Source organism: Odontesthes bonariensis, chromosome 5, assembly GCF_027942865.1.
Source record: "Odontesthes bonariensis isolate fOdoBon6 chromosome 5, fOdoBon6.hap1, whole genome shotgun sequence".
In the NCBI taxonomy this organism is placed as follows: domain Eukaryota; kingdom Metazoa; phylum Chordata; class Actinopteri; order Atheriniformes; family Atherinopsidae; genus Odontesthes; species Odontesthes bonariensis.
In genome coordinates this window covers 32,294,770-32,311,877 of record NC_134510.1, presented here as the reverse complement: position 1 = coordinate 32,311,877, position 17,108 = coordinate 32,294,770, and the positions used below count along the sequence as shown (strand labels likewise).

The 17,108-nt window shown below is 40.7% G+C and overlaps 1 protein-coding gene across 1 annotated transcript in view; it reads left to right on the top strand.

The window, feature by feature from the left end:
* The window catches only part of LOC142380346 (neural-cadherin), a 142,801-nt gene extending 125,939 nt beyond the window's left edge, over positions 1–16,862 (top strand). The window contains exons 23-34 of the mRNA XM_075466129.1: positions 2,341–2,618; positions 4,088–4,302; positions 5,373–5,500; positions 5,778–5,905; positions 6,074–6,185; positions 8,916–9,096; positions 9,236–9,402; positions 9,922–10,186; positions 10,564–10,744; positions 10,896–11,146; positions 11,795–11,952; positions 12,683–16,862. Coding sequence (XP_075322244.1) covers positions 2,341–2,618; positions 4,088–4,302; positions 5,373–5,500; positions 5,778–5,905; positions 6,074–6,185; positions 8,916–9,096; positions 9,236–9,402; positions 9,922–10,186; positions 10,564–10,744; positions 10,896–11,146; positions 11,795–11,952; positions 12,683–13,351 — 2,733 coding nt within the window. The 3' untranslated portion in view covers positions 13,352–16,862. The remainder of the gene's footprint in view (positions 1–2,340; positions 2,619–4,087; positions 4,303–5,372; positions 5,501–5,777; positions 5,906–6,073; positions 6,186–8,915; positions 9,097–9,235; positions 9,403–9,921; positions 10,187–10,563; positions 10,745–10,895; positions 11,147–11,794; positions 11,953–12,682) is intronic.
* The last annotated feature ends 246 nt before the right edge of the window (positions 16,863–17,108 follow it).

Genomic DNA, 17,108 nt, shown 5'->3' with positions numbered 1-17,108 from the left:
AGCTCACATCCTGACTCCTGGACGGGTAAGATGCTTTTATGGCTGCCTAAATACAGTTCGGCAGGGACTAGAGATACTTCACACATTAACCATTTCACACTCATACGCACACATGCTAAGAAAGTTTTAATAAAGACAATGCAGACTCTAGCAAGTGCCCATTTTTCTGAATCACTGCCACGTATTCATACGATGATTCCTGTCTACACTGATGTACATTAAAATGAATATTTCAGATCAGTTAAAAGCAGCAGAGCTGCTTCTAATTTCAGATCAGCTCTGTAGTTACTGAACCATGTAAGCAGATGTTAAAGACATGCAGTACATACACATAGACCCCTGACCAAGGTCATATTTAAATATTTAAGTATCAGCTGCCTCTTAGTTGATGCTTTGTGAACAAGACTAAAAATTGGTCATAAAATTGCCAAAGAAAGTATGAAAGTAGAAAATAAAAACAATAAAACCACAAATACCTAATTATTTAAAGAAAGACAGATTAATAATATTTTACCTGATATCTGGAAAAGAGTAGAAAGATAGAAAAATATTCACCAGGCTATTAGATGATCAGATATAAACACATTATTACAGCAAGCAAGGGTCTACAGCAGAGATACTCATTGAGCGGCTCGCGAGCCACTCACTCATCAAGCTTTAATTGGTGGCTCGCACTCGCATAGTAGCTTATAACAATATGGTAACAATAACAATAATTTTTTTTTTCAAATAACACACAGCGAATACTGCACAGTATTAAGTATTTTTATTAAGTTTGCGTTTTTGTAGTATTAAGTATTTTTATTAAGTATTAATTAAGGCTTAATGGTGTTTCAAAAAGGTGGCACACTGTTAAACCTGGCAACGCAGCTTAAACCACTGTCACACTTGACCGCAGAGCACGCTAGCTCCTTTAGCCAGCGCGAGATGCAGGCACAATGGATCGGTTTTTAATTTAAAAAGGGCAAAAACCAGCACAAAAACCATGCTCATCCTGAATGTCTCACTATGATTACAACAACAAACTACAAATACAACATGAAGAAAGTCAAGGACATGCATGCCAGGTTCCGCTCATCCCAGTATTAAGTTAAATATGGTCTTAATTGAAAATGTATTGGCTGTGTTGTTTCTTTTTTTGTGGGATGTTTTATATGTAGAAATGCATATTTGCAAAAGGGGACTTATGTTGTCGTAAAAGTGGCTCTTCGCTTGATTTTGCTCTGCCAATGTGGCTCTTGTGAAAAAAATAGTAAGTGTCACTGGTCTACAGTAACTGGAGGGTTGGACCATCTCTTGCGGCAGACCTTCCTGATTGAGTCGTCCCTCTTTCTTAGTCACCTATTCAGGACCCAAAGTCTCATTCGTCCCGTCAAAGTGTCATGGCAGATCCAGTTACAGATCACATGCACTAATGCGGCTTGTTTTAAAAAAGCAATTAGTGCATGAAAAAGATAATAGTACAAAATCACAGAAAAAAAACGTTAATTCAAAATAACTTGCATATCAAACGGTGAAGAAGAAAAGCATGTCTTTAATTCTCAGGTCACAAGGAAAGTATTTAGAACAAGAATGTCAGATAAACAGCAAGTCGGCACAAAGGAAAGATTATGTTGAAACTGGCTCTGGAGCCAAAAAAACTGAAGATGTGCCTGGGGATTGTAAGTCACTGTGGATAAGAGTGTCAAGTGAATCGCTAAACTCCAAAAAAAGAAATACGCACAGAGACAGGAAACCCTGAGGGACTCTGATGAAAACCTCTCACCCATAAAGACAACAAGAGAGCAGAATTCGGATGACAAGCAGGGAAACGGGTGAATTTGGCGGCAGACAGAAAATGACAGCAAAAGCAGAAAAGATAAAGAAACACCAAAGTGCATAAATAACAATACGAGAGATCGTTGATGCAGTCAGATCAAAGACGAACACTGCCATTTTCTGAAATTCTCTAATATGTTCAAACACTACTCATGACTATAGTGCTGTTGGTTTTAGTTAGTTTCCTCCTTTCTATGCTATTTTAGTAGTAACTTTGGTTTTAGTTTTATATTTAATATCAGGCTACTATTTGAGTGATTTTCATACTTAGTTATATAGTTCCACATATTCTACTTGTAGTTTCAGCTTGATTTATCTTGTATCAGACTATTTCTTTTTTCTCTTTTTATAATTATTCTAGTATCAATTATATTTTAATGTTATTTAAAACTTGCTGAAAAGGATTGATTCATTTTAAGTTTATTATCTAAGTTTACTGCTACATCTAAACGTCTTTGATATACTTGACATGACATGAGTTGTTTTTCTGTCTGTGTATTATCACTGTTTCCCACCATGCAGTTGGAGGCCATGTTGGGAGTGTCCATCTCTCAGGTGGGTGTAGATGACTGTCCAAACTTTGACTGCAGTCAGTCCGGAGGTTGCAGCAATGAGGTTTCATTCAGCCAGACACCAGTGGCTCTCAGCTCGGGGAACGTCTCTCTGGTGTCTCTATCGGCCTCTATGACTGCACGATGTGGTTGCAGGGGCCGAGAGGCGGTCCACCTGCCCTGCTCCGCTTACTCCATCAGCCCCTGCCTCAATGGGGGCACCTGCCAGGACAGACCACTGGGATACCGGTAGGTGTAAGGAGAGATTGTAAGACAATTTTCATTTAGGTTGTAAATCAGAAATGATTGCAACACTGTTATACATTAAGCTTGAGCTTAATTGTGAGTTCAGTCTGTCTTTATTTTACATTTTTGCTGAGCTGTAGATGCCGTGCTCCCAGCTTTTTGTATGTACAGACCCTGAATTCAAACTTTAGGATAATGTTTCTACGCTCAAACTGTAGGATCAGCCTCTAAAATCACATCTCAGTCCATTTCTATTTAGTTTAGATATTGAAACGCATCTTTATTATTATCAATGTAGTGACTCATAAAATCCACTGCACATGACTTAATTTGATAAAGACATTGCTGAATCTATTTGGTAGTATTATAGTTTGCTTAAATAAACTAGCCAATAAATGAGGGACGAGATTTCGGCACAATACCAACTCGTTTATTCTCAGCTCTGAGTGATTCAGTTACTCCCGGTAAGATACATCTTCTTTATCCTTTGTTACTTCTCCATCTCGTCTCTGCTCTCCCACAGTTTTTAGCCAAATAATTTGAAATCTATCTAACCAGGCAACAAGGTGCTTAAATACGGGGTAGAGGTAAAGCATTTTTCACAAAATGGCGCTAAAGTCCCGGCATACAACACTGATATTCACATTCTGTATTCTCCTACACTGTCAACAAACTATGATTAAACAATTATTATCAAGAAAGGTTTTACTTTATTGTGATATATTCTTGTTAACTTTTTATTATTATGACACCTATGTGTCTCCTCCTTACAGCACTGATCTGAAGCGTGCTGATCCTCTGCAGCTAAATCAGGTCCCAAACTGTCTGAATCTGTCAGAATTTCCCTTTTTTTTTACTAATTAATATATGTCAAATCTGTCAAACATTTTAAAGATTTGATAATTAAAACCGTGAATTCCATGTAGAATAAAAAAAGCTGCCAAGCATCAGTTTCAACATCGTGGACATTACCTGATTTTGACTTGTCACATCATTTTATTGGTGCTAAATCTGACAGCCAGTTTCTCTCTTATTTGCTCTCACAAACACTCAGTAACTCAAGAAAGTATACATTCGAACCGGCTTTGATTAAAAACCTGAACTTTCTTGCATTTTGTTTTTGTCTGTTTGTTGCTGAGGTTATATTTTCCATCTTTTGTTTGGGGAAACTAGAATGGGATTAACAACCAGTAAAGGACTAAAAAAATAGATTTTTTTTTTCTGAGAGAGTTGGATTAGATTGGAAAATAATAAAATGTTTTTTTTAAATAGTGTAACGATTCATGAACAAGTTATATGAACATATGGTCATCTGATATTTTCTCAACACTGTCAGGTATTGCAAAATGTAAATGTTTATTAAGAAACAGAGTGATTTTAGACTGAAATTATTACTAATATTTTGATGATCATACATAGGCGGATGCTGGAAATATTATTAAGCAATAAAATTCACTCTTCCTGTCTCTCAGATGTATGTGTCCTCCCATGTTTGATGGCCCTGAATGCCAGCAGACCAAACACAGTTTTGGGGGCCAGGGTTATGCCTGGTTCCCTCCCCTCAAGCCTTGCTTCCAGAGCCACATATCCTTGGAGTTCCTGGCTGAGTCGGCCAACGGTCTGCTCCTCTATGATGGACCGCTGGGCCTTGTCCACTCTGGGGAGCAGGAAGATTTCATTGCCATAGGTGAGTTTGCTGCCATGTTGCAGGTGTATAATGCTCCATCTGTTTGAGCTTTGAAAAACAGTAAAGTTTAGAGGATTTTCTAAATGTCTTAATAAAGAAAGCCGTGTTAGATCATCAATCCTGCTGATTTCCACCTCTTTTTTGTGAACAGTGCTTGAGAGTGTGATGCTTCTTGGAGTTTCTGGGTATGGTTTTCCTTTTGCTGTGAGAGTACAGAAAAGTAATTTTACCCCTTTGCTAAAAGTGGAAACATTGTTTTAACTTCTAAGCTCTGTAAGACACATACTAATCTCCCATTCCCAGTGGGAAAGTTCCACAGCTTGTCCTTTTCAACAAGCACAAAGCGTTCACCAATCCGCTGCTGTAAAGACAGTTTCTCTGTGGAGGAAGTGCCTCATAAACTCTAATGTCAGCTCCCGGCGGTCCTTATGTGGTGTCAATGGATTAGCCTGCATGCCGATGGCCTTTCAAACGCTTCTTGCATAATCTTGTGGCATTAATGTTATGTAATTATTGAACCAGGCTGTTGCTGCATAGATCTGGGAAGTGGGAAATCAAAGATGACACCACCATTGATGTTTCTGAAGCGTTTTTCACTTACATGTTCAATATTGCGAGTGTGAGGTTGATCAGGTCACACAAGCACACACACCTGATAGAGACAGCAGCTGTGGGGTTTATTGGAAGATAAACAAAACTCAAAGAATTGATGGAGGGGATTTCTGCAGTTGTTGATGGGATTCAGCAGCTTACACAGCAATTCACAGAGGTGATGTCGGGCATGCATCAACTTTTCAGACACAAGAGACAAACTTATTTTCTGTCTGTTGGGTTTATTTTTACTGGAGAGTTACCAGATTGCACATAAAATGTTAAAAAAAAGCAACAATTCTTTTCATTTTCATCTGAAATCTACAAGGAGCTCACAAAGCAAAATGAATTTGTGTAATATTTTACACACTTGAGGTTTGTTATCTTAACTCTGTGATTCTAATGATTTCATGGCCAACGTTGTGCTGTTTTACTACAAAGGTAGAACAATTACAAATTTGTCTCTTCTCTCCATCCAGAGTTGAGAAACGGAGTACCAACGCTGAGTATAAACCACGGATCGGGAACGCTGACCCTACAGCTCTCACCCAAATCCACCATCAACGACCGACGTTGGCATCGCCTTGATGTCATCAGTGATGGAAAGGTGAGAGAGACCTTCAAATGGATGGACGGTGGATGATACGACAGCAGAACTGAATAATGTTGTGTACCAAAATAGCAAATTTGAACTATATTTCACAAATTCTGCTCATTCCATTAAGGTCCGATATTAAGAATTGAATAACTTGTTCAATAGATGCCAGTTATTACATGCTATTTAAACAGGAAATGCTAAGATGATTAGAAGAGCTGACAATAATAACTATAATGCTTAAGGAGATTTGTGTCATGGTCTATGTCTTGCAATTGGTTGTGTTCAGATTGTCCAGCTGATCCTGGACCAGTGTGGAGGAGTGGCAGTGAATGAGTTGGAAGGTGTTGGAGGGGAGGGGAGGAAGATTGATGAATCTGGCTGCAGGGCTGCAGGAGAGACACCTGGGAACCAGCGGTATGAACAAGCCTGACAATGTTAAAAAATAATGTCACAGTACACATTTAACTTAATACTTTAAGATTATTTTTACTGCTCCTCTTCCTCTCTGCTTTACTTTTTTTTTGTCATCACCTATCCTCATTTTTCTCTTTTTAACACTCCTCCATCCTTTCTCCTCCTCAGGTATTTAAATGTCTTCCAGCCTCTTCAGCTGGGTGGTGTGAAGGAGCTGTCTCCATACCGACGTTACCGAAGTTTCACCGGCTGCATCCGTAACCTGGTGGTTGACAGCCAGGTAAAACTATGCCGGATGTTTGTTTGTATGTGTCCAAAAATCTGTTTACACTGTCCAAACTGTTTGGGATGAAAATCAAGCCCTGTGAGTGTATATTATTTGATCTAAGGTTGAAATGAGCTCATGATCATGTTAAAGTTGGGTTAAAAAGAATGAGGATTGGAAGTAAGGAAAAACAACAGTCTGTGTTTCTGTGTCTCAGAAATCATTAGCATTTCCTGTGTGGGTTTCTTGCCTTTAAATGCAGTTTTAATGTTGATAGGTTTGCATCTGTGTGTTTGTACATGCATGAATTCACTCCTCCTAAATCCTTGGTGGATCGTTTGTGTTGGTGCTTATCATGTGTGTGTGTGTGTGCTCAAGTGCTGTGGGGGTGGTGGTCGGACAGATGGTGGTCTGAGCTCAGCGCATCAGCCAAGGCCAACATAACAGCATCACAGCCAAAAATGTAATATGAATTAAAAGAAGCTGCCTCTTCCTCCTCATCCCTCTGAAACTCAGCAAGCTGTTGTGGTTCCTCTGCAGCTGAGTGAAAACCTTGACAACCTCCCAGAGATCCAAAAATACTCCCCAGGAAAGATTTGGATAGCTTTTAGATGAGAAAATGTGGAAATACAGAATGTTTGCATCAGTCCAGCACTGATGCTGCTGTGTCATTTTACCCACAATCCCTTGTGTTTTGGTTGTTGGTTGTTTCCTACAGTTATTTGAGAAGTTGGAATCATGTTCTCACTCTTTTTTGAGTGAAAACATGATCACGCGATCATGTCTTTGGAGACATTTCAACAAATGAAGGCTCACGCACTCACGATTGCACCTTGTATGACTCTTAAAAATGGCCTTCTCTAAACCAGAGAAGCAAAATGCACACGTGCTGTTTATTGCAAAGACTTTATAAGGTAAATTACCAACTTAACCTTCTGTCATATCACACCAAGCAAGAAGTTACTAGATTTACAACTAGACTTTTAAATGTGCCTAAGATGCACTCTGAGCTGGGAAAAACTGCTGTCTCCATGTATGCTCCTTACGCATTAAGTGAGCTTCAAAATATCATCATCTTACAATCACTCCCCTCTATACATACATTTAAAGGTTGGTATGCCCCTGTCTTCTTTACATGTTGAGTAATTTTTATCATGCTAACATTTTAAATAGTCTTTTATGTGAACCTTTTGAGTGAAATATTGTTTTTTACTGCCATCTTGACCGGGAATCCCAGAAAGAATTGTATCTCAATGGGACCTTCCTGGCTACCTTAAGAAAAATAAACGCATGCACAATTGCAGTTTACTTGCCAACAATTTACTCTTTCTGAAAACAAAGCAGTGGTTCCACTGTTCAGCAATTCTGCACTGCTCCAGAGACGTTGTTGTTATACTCACTGGTGACCAATCTCTGACCAGTCCTGCCGGGTTTTCACATCACCTTTTAGTATTAACTGAGCATGCTGAAAACTTCACCCATGTACCTAAAAAGAACATAGACCCATGTACTATCAGCAATGGGAAAACATTTGAGCTGTACCTCAATAGGAAAAGATAGCACTTGAAGTCTGAAGATTCCAGCATGATTCCTACACCAGTAGTAAGTTATTGCTACAAAAAACTTTTCAGGTGCATGTCTCCCTCTTGTAGACGGCAGCCTTTTGGAGGTAGCATCAAACATATGTGCCACAGCTGGACATGTGTTTCAGCTGTTGTTAGCCTTTGTTTTGCCCAAGCTGTTGAAAAGTCAGAAAAAGTGAACAAGCAGCTATGGAGTAGAGTTAAATCAAGTGTTTTTTAATTATGGTACTTTTGTCATTACCAGACACACAAGCAGTGCTCATCAGCACTGTTTCACTCAGCCCGGCTGTGGTTGTTCTCATGTTGGTTTAAGCCAACTTTACATCCATTTTACATCCAAAAATGTGCTGTTTACTAGGTTTTAGTGCCATACTTGGAAGAAGACAGGTTGAACAACAAAAGTAGTTGATGAAAATGACTATCCTAAATTAAAAAATCATCAGTGGTAGCTTTGAGAACAATATGCCTTTGGTTTTATGTGTGGTAATAGCTTATTAAACAGTTAATAAACACTAGAAAAACATCACATATCTCATATGCAAAAAAATACATTTGGGGACAAATGGGATATTATTCAATAACAAAGCACCAAAACTGTGATTAGATTTTATTAAGCATACCCTTTTAAATAAAAGTGCATCTTCACTGATTCAGTGAAATGGGGTCAAGAATTCTTCCAACGAGCAATATTAGATGTCTTGCTTTAAAGGTCACAGATGAATTGGTATTCTCATAACGCGATTCCAAGCAGCAATTTTGTCTGATTAAACTTTATTGGAGATGTCAGTTGATAGAACTGAACCACGGTCCATATTAACTTTGAGTGTGAGCACCCACGTTGTCAGAGAGATATGCAGTGGTCCTCTGTGAATACTGTAGCCAATGGTTTGTTCTCATTTACTCTAGCTGAACATGGTAAGCACATGATCCCACTTGAAAGCAGTTAAAACCATACCAAGTTTAAACTATACATAAATAAACATTTGAATCCTCCTGCCAGTATTGTATTTGAGTTAATACAGAGCAGAGCGGGCAGTCAATTATAGTCTGTGTTGATTCTCTGACTTTTCCTCTGGCGCCACCATCAGGGCAAACTTTCTACTTATATAGAAGGATTATCAAGATGACACAGTTTGACATCCTGCATCTCTTTGCGCCTCAGGTGTACGATCTGGCATCACCTGGTGAGAGTGTGGACAGTGCTCCAGGGTGCAGGCTTACAGACGGGGTGTGTGTGACGGCGGCCGGTCCATCCTGTGGTGTTCACGCATCCTGCCTCGCCGACTGGGGCTCCTTCAGCTGCGAGTGCCGTCCAGGATACACCGGACACAAGTGTGACAGGGGTGAGGGAACGAAGTCGTCTGAAATCTCCTCTTTTGGGATCCCGTGAATGTAAAAGTATATGTGGAGACATTAACTCGGCTTAGCCCTGAGTAAGTAAAGCTATGAGGCAGTTTAAACATGAATCTTCTCCTCCCTCAGGCATTCCAGAGTTCTCCTTTGACTCTAGCAGCACGGTGCGTTTTCAGCTCAGAGGAGGTAGCAGCTCTCGGCGCACCAACATCCAGCTGCTCCTCCGAACCAGAGCCACCGCAGGCACTCTGCTCTCCTTGGCATCACGGGAGGCCAACGAGTACATCATCCTGGAGGTCAGTCAATTCCTGGAAAAACTTTCACCGACCTCTCTGGTGAACTTTACCAGAATGGAAAGGCTTACATCACAGCTTAGCAAGCTCGTGGAGTGACCTGGCAGTCGGCTGGACTCCACTTCATCAATAAATTGTACTAGGACTGATCACTTCCAGCCATTCTGCTAACTCAGTCAGCAATTTAACATTTAGAAAAATATTGTTGTAGATATAATTGTTAATTGTTAATAATCAATAATCGACAAGCAGGCATTGTTCTCATATTGCCCATGAACCATGAAAACACCACGGATGGAAAATGACGTTGCTAGATTACCATTTTTCGTAAGCTTAGCATGCAACACAGAATGAAGCATGAAATACATGACAAACATGTATTTAACTTTGGGTCTAAACTTTGTGTTGACATGTTTGCAATGCAGGGGGCTATATGCAGTTATCTGAGGTGTAATTAAATAGAAGGTTTGGGAGGGAAAGGTTTAATGTTCTAATGAGTGAGAATAATCTTTTTTCTTTCAGATGGTTGAGGGTCATGTTTCAGTGCGTGCCAACCTGGGTGATGGTGCGCACACACTGCGTCTTCCTGGACATCGTGTGGACGTCGGACAGTGGGTCTTTGTCAGCCTCAGTCGCCATGACAACATATTCACCCTGCGACTGGAGCAGGGCGGGGGCTCACGGGAGATCCAAGCTCAACTGGGAAGCCACAGGGAGATCGTAATTCACCCGTCCAGCCTGATGGTTGGAAACGGACCCAACGCTGGAAACAAGGCAGACTTCCAGGGTGAGATCTTGACCTGGTCTCAAACTGAGCGAAATAACCCCCCAAAAAGCTAGCATACATGATAAGACCAAGATAAATTCTTAAAATGTGTTTTTTGATAGAAAACTGTTTTCTCAACATTTTACTGGTTTACATCACAGACTTGTTGTGGAACAAGAAAAAGATAAATAGATCCAAACTATCCAGATGGAGTTCTAGTTTGGGATTCACAACATCAGTGTGGAACTGGTTTGAACTGGTGGCTGGAATGAAATTTGTGATGTACTCATGACAGATACTGAATAAAAGACGTGCACGATCCTTTACGTAGCAGCAGCTGCAGTGAAACATAAGTAATTAGAAATGAAACAAATTAGATGTGACCTTTTCTCATGCAGGCTGCCTGCGGGACGTTCGTTTTAACGGTCAGGTCCTTCCTCTTGATGGACAAAGCCGGGACTTGGTGACTGTGCTGGAGAGGCGAGGTGTCACTTCGGGCTGTTCCAGCAATGCCTGCAGCAGCCAACCATGCCGCAGCCCGCTGCGCTGCATCGACCTGTGGAGGAAACACCAGTGCAAGTAAATGACTCACAAACTGGCCCATTTCTGTTGAACTTCCTCTGATTTATTCTGGCATCACGTACAAATATATACAGGTTTCCAGAAACCTTTTCAAGTTTTAAATCATCATCTCCTGTTGTCATTTCTCCTGATCTGCGTCCCCTCTAAGGTGTCCTGGCGCTCAGGTGACAGTGACAGATGACGCAGGGCAGCATCGCTGTGTGCCATCTCCCTGCGGGCCGTCCTCCTGCCGTAACGGTGGTATCTGCCAGGCTCTGTCACCCGACAGCTACCGATGCCGGTGTCAGGAGGGCTTCAGGGGTCAGCACTGTGAGCTGGGGCAGGTCAAAGGTCACCGGCTGGCCGCTCTCAGCCCCAGCTCTATCCTCGCCATTAGTATGTGTCTGCTCGTCTTCATCGGTAAGGACCAAGAGGGTCATTAATTAATCAAGTTTTAGGGGTCCAAGCTGAGGTAAACTTGGGGGAACTTTTATGTTTCTCTCAGGTGAACGATGCAAAACTTACTGAAGTTAAACAAACCCGACACATTAAACTGACTCAGTGTTTCATGAGAGGAGAAGACGCTTTTCAAACAGATCAGTCTGTTAAACCCCTCACGTCCCCTCAGATGGCTCCATCTGTTTTTCCAAACTACTCTCAAGTTTGACTTGAGTCTAAGTGATGTGATGCGTCGCCTCTGATTATCATCAACTTAATTTCATCTGGATGTAGTCCAGTCAGCTTAAAAAAACATCATGTGCAGAGCTAGAACCTGGAAAAAGAGACCATCTGAAAACAAAAAGACACTGACAAACGAGTTGAAAGCAAATGTCACAAAGACAGATACACCAGCACACGTAAAATGAACCTCAAAAAACCTTGTGTTTTAGCTTATGTTACGGTTTGCAGATCAGTAGCTTTTTTTTACTAGATCAATGACATATAACAGCTTTAAAGGGCCACTGCAACAAATGTAAAAGAATAAAAAATGTCTGTCCCCAGTAGTGTGGAAATATATTCGTGAAAAGATGTATAGCTTTACAGTCCTCTGTGTGTTTGTGTGTGTAGTGGTGCTGGTGGCAGTGACGGTTTGGAACCAGAAGGGTAGCCGAAACAAATTCAGGAAACGAGGAGTTTACCACATCCCTGCTGAGCACGAGAGCTGGGAGGACATCCGCGAAAACATCCTAAATTACAACGAGGAAGGTGGAGGAGAGCAGGACCAGGTGCACAAATACACACTAAATGTGCACTAAGCACACAGCAGTGGCTCTTACTCTGTGTTGTTGTACAGTTGACAGGGGCCACACTGCCTGAGACAGCAGCAACTGTCCTGCACTTATAGAGGAAAACAAGCTATCACACGTGCCTCTGGCTGAGCTCTCTGTCCTCCTGCAAAAAAAGGGTTTTGAAAAATCTAGCAGTGTTACAGGAATGGTCAACATGTTGTGTGTCAGAAAAATACATTAACTGCATTCTGAGAGGCCTCGCTTGGAAACTAAGAAATAAAACATCAGGATGCCCCTAAAAATACAAGCCTCGGCCTCATCTATGTGATGACTTCTGAAGCCATATGCATTAATGAGCAGTCATCCCGTTATATTAATCTTGCAATAGAAACATGATCTTTAACACCCAGCTATTGTATGCAACAATAAACTGAGTATCAGATTAGTTCAGGCAGACCTCAGATATTCTCATTACCCATTTCTGTACTCTGTCACCACGTCAGTGGCAGCCAACATCGGCTAATTACCTTTAATGCACACAGTTAGTAAATCTCATACAGATACATGCTGTATAAGGAAATCCACACATGCTCATGGAAAGGCAGCGAGTTCCCAGAACAGAACCATAAAGCCAAGTATGAATTACTGCCTATAGTCCTGAGTGAATTATCATAATAAATCCTATTTATAGATTAAATCTCTTGCTTTGTTTCTTAAATCCCTTTAGAATGGATATGATATCACCGAGCTGAAGCGACCACTTTGCTCCAGTTTGTCTCAGTCATCGTCCTGCACCACCGCCCCGCTCATCAAATCCTCCCCAGGGTCCCAGGAGGAGGTCCATCCATCCAGTTCCTCCTGCAGCTCAGGCGCTCCTTACCTCAGCATCCCACATCACCATCACCACCACCATCAGCATGCCGCCAATGTCAGCAGCTACCACGGCGATGCAGCCTACGCCAACTACGCCACTCATGCAGGCAGAGACATGGAGACGAGTGAGGCAGGCAGTTACGCCGGTGCCCCATCTGGATCGCGCTCCCATGTGGACTTTAAAAGCTACGTGGCGCGAATCATTTGGGAGGCGGACATCGACAGCGAGGCTTTCCCGCCAGACGCCTACCACGTCTGGTGCGTGGAAGGTTCTGGGTCCCCAGCGGGAAGTCTCAGTTCTCTGGGGTCAGCAGTGTCATGTAGAAAAATTACTCCTGGCAACAAAGGGGAGGAGGAAGATGATGAGGGTGGTTTTGCGTATGACCGGCTGTCGCGCTGGGGCCCAAAGTTCCAGGCACTGAGTGAGATGTACGACCGGCCCCAGCTGGCCCTCTCGTACAGGGACGCAATAGCTTACATTCAGAGGAGCCACAGCCATGACCCCCTGCCTCAGCGCCACTAAGGGGTGCTACACAACTCCAACCACATACAGATGCAGCGTTAATGTGGGTATGCAGAGGCTCAATGCTGCGTTCACCCCACATCTGAAAACAGAAAAGGGAGGATAGCAAGTCAAGTGCTGTCCTGCAGGGCCGTATGATCGGATTAAAGTCTATGTTATTGATTAGTATGATTGATTTATAATAATCATGTAAAAATATATTATATCCTGTTATTGATACTTATGCTAAGTAATTGGGGTAATATTCACTGCAATTTCAGTGTCACATATACAAATCTGAAGGTAAGAAATCAAAGCCCACATGTAGTCTTGCCAATGAAATGAAAAAAAACCTGTGTGGGTAGTTTAAATGTGATTGGCTACCTCAGACTCTTGTTCAACACCCTGTGATGTGATTGGCTGCTGGTCCTGATATTTCAACCAGTCAGTCTGTATTGACCATGGATGTATTATAAATATATGTTAATATAATACACCCATGGTATTGACTCATGAGGAGCAAAATGGAAGCCACTGCAGGGAAACTTTAATGTGAGTAAACCTAAAACCAAACATGTCACAGACACTAATGTCATACACCAGTTCCAGATTTAGCATTTTTAGCATTATTTTGATGGTTTGTTTCGTGTAAAAAAAAAAAAAAAAAGGTTTTTCTCAGTAACATTTCAGACTTTCTGCTGTATTTTTTCAAAAGCTTCTCATTGACTTTTAATGCTAATGTTTGATTTGACTTTGATGTTGCAAGTTTTTCACAATACTGATTCTATGTATCCCCATCAGTGTTGTAGTAAGCAGCTTTTTAAATGCTAAACGCGATTAGATTGGCTTTAAAATTGCACCAAGAATTGTCATAATTTGCTTTTAAAACTGCTTGAAATTCTCTCTCAGATGGCGTGAACGCAGCAGCTCTGCCCCTGTTTGTAGGTCAGTGACGACAGTAAATCGGAGACGCTTTCAGGGCAGGAGGTCCATTTTGTGATTCTTGTGTTTTTTCATGTAGAAAACAAGATGTGGGAAAAAGAAGTTGGCGGTATGAGTTGTGGATCAGAGGCTTGAAGTGGAATTAAAGCACAGAGAGGGCTTGTTACTGGTTAATTTACCCCATTTACACATGAATATGTCACCCATCTTTATTTTTTTTCTTCTTTTATAACCAGTTCTTTGTGCTGTGTTATTTTTTTATGGGTCACTGTTCTTTGCTCTGAAAAATATGTGACTTTCAGGGTCAAAATATGATGTTCTCTGGAGGAAAATTACCTTCAAATTCTGTTAGAAATATTCGGGGTGAGTGGAGCGGAGTGTGGAAGAATGATTTTGGTACATTTAAAAACACAAACAACACAAGGGCCTTGATCCTGAACTCAAACCTCTTCTTTAAGGGCATTTTAGTGGAGTCTTTTTATCGCTGCCCCAACATTTTCAAGTTTAACCCTTTTCACATCAACCCAAATCAAAAGGATTACTTTGACAAAGAGATGCTCCCAAGGAAGAAGTTTTATTTTCTTTAGAAATTCCAATTTGACTCTGTGCTTTCTGAATTTCTGTGGCCATTAAAACACGCAGCTAGCTTTTAATTCTTTCTTCTACCTTCTTGTTGCACCAGTAGAAGATTCAGAGTCTTTAGACTCAGTTTGACAAGCAAAAGCCTTGTGAGCTTACAGCGTGAAACACTTTTTACCCCACAGTGTTTCCATCTTGTAAAATCAGCTTTGCTGGCAGGTATTTTGATGAGATTATTTTTGTACTTCCTTACTGAAAGTTGGCGTTGGTTTTGCGCTGTGTTACCTGGCCCGATGGCACCTCTTTGATTGTTTTTTGTCAGTCTTTTAGCTGTTGGTCAGAGGAAGCAACTTCTTGTGTTCTGTCTTTTGAATGGCTAAGCTCTGCTGTCAGATGTGTTTCTGGCTACTTGGAAAACATACCAGCAGCACTTCCAGTTGTATTTATTTGTAGCTGAAAAGCTGTTCATTAGTGCGAGATTTCACTCATGCATGTGTATGTTTTGGTTAATAAGCAACTGTTGCATATAGAGCATTTGTACACCAGAGGGCGCTGCAGAGAAGAGCTCCCGTAGAAAAAAAGAAGAAACCTTTCGTCATAGACATCCAAATTTTAAGGTCCAAAAATTCAGATAGGTCACGTTTGTAGTTTGTCATTTCAAGTTGCTAAACTTATTCTTAAATCCCCAATTTAAACGGAAATTTTCATAATTTACACCCAGGATACCAAGAATAAGCCATCAAGCCTATCAAGTTGTGTTGCATAACTCATGTTATATTGACCTTTGAAATTGGAGGACAGAGCAAAGAGGAGCATGAAAAGTCAAAGGTAATATATTTGAGATTTATTAAGAATTCAGAGGCATGGGAATTAAATTCAGTGCAAAAAGCTTTTTTTTTTTAAATCTGCATTTAATTAGATTTTTGTTGAGGGAGTCTGAAGTGTGTTTTTCTGCTTTCTGCCCTGTGATTTAAACATAAAGGCCAGTTAGATTAATTTTCCGGTCACCTAATTGTCTTTTCATGACTCTGCCTCTGTAAATCCAGATGCTTCCTCAGCCGTTTGTTTTGCTTGCTTTAGAGATGACTGGTTTATGTGACAGTACATGTTTCAGTGTCTCCTTGAAGGTGAGATTTTGACCAAGAATGGAAGCAGCCCTCTCAAGCAACCAGAAAGGCATCATTTGTTTATTATTTTTCCATTGAAATGAGAGACAGTGGTTTGTTTGTTGGTGGCTGCAGACTTTAACCAGGATCATGTCTGAAGGTTGTTCCCAGCTTACCTCTTGGCTACGTATGTTTTCATTACACCGCCAAATGAATGTAGTTTTATATGAAGAGAGTGAGAAGACTGGTGGGTGGAGTCTGAGCAGGCAAGAGTACAATCAAAAGTAAAAAGGTTTATTTTAAACTCTTACTTGATAAAAGGATTTTATAATGTGCGTAACTCAATCCTCAGTCATCAAAATGGCGACATAGATGAATTCAAAGTTGCACTTCAAGTCACAATTCTTACCCTGAAACTGTTGTGGATTCAAATCCTGGAACAGTTTGGATCCAAATGTCAGAATATTTGCAACTGAGGTGAGGATTTTTTTACAGTGGAAAAATTCTTACATATTTGCCATTCGGATAGTAGAACAGATAGCTTTTTTATCTTCTGGTTCCTGGAAAAAAAGAAAGTGAGCCCTGAAAGAGCTAAGCTCAAAGCTATGCATCCAAAAGGAATAACACAGGTGTCTTTTTATGAACAGATGTGAAGCAGATGTGAGTTTTGGCCTGTAAAACGTGCAACGTCTGTCACAGTTTTTTTTTGTAAATCCTGTGCTTTTAAAGCAGTTGAAAACTCGTGTGAATGTGTTGTTGAATTCACATTTGTTATGCTGTAGTTGGAAAGTGTCATTCGGTGCTGAGCAGTGTTGATCTGTATGATATGATGTACATATGGACGTTTTATAGCAGCCTATCATGGATTATTCCTTTTGTATGTGACTTTTAATAAAAAATCTTTTCCCCCAAAGATTTGGCCTATATTTTTGGTGCTTTTGCTTTGATCAGGAGTGAGATTGACTTCAGCATGGTGTCACTAACACTAAAGGTTCAACGTGCTAAACAGGGAACAGCTGCAGTGGAGCAAATATGACATCATGATTCAGTATATTTGAATGAAGTTGCCATGGGTACAAAATTAGTACATAAACAGGTACTTAAGTGCAAAGCAATAGTCAAGTGTACAGTATTTATTTGCAATAATGATA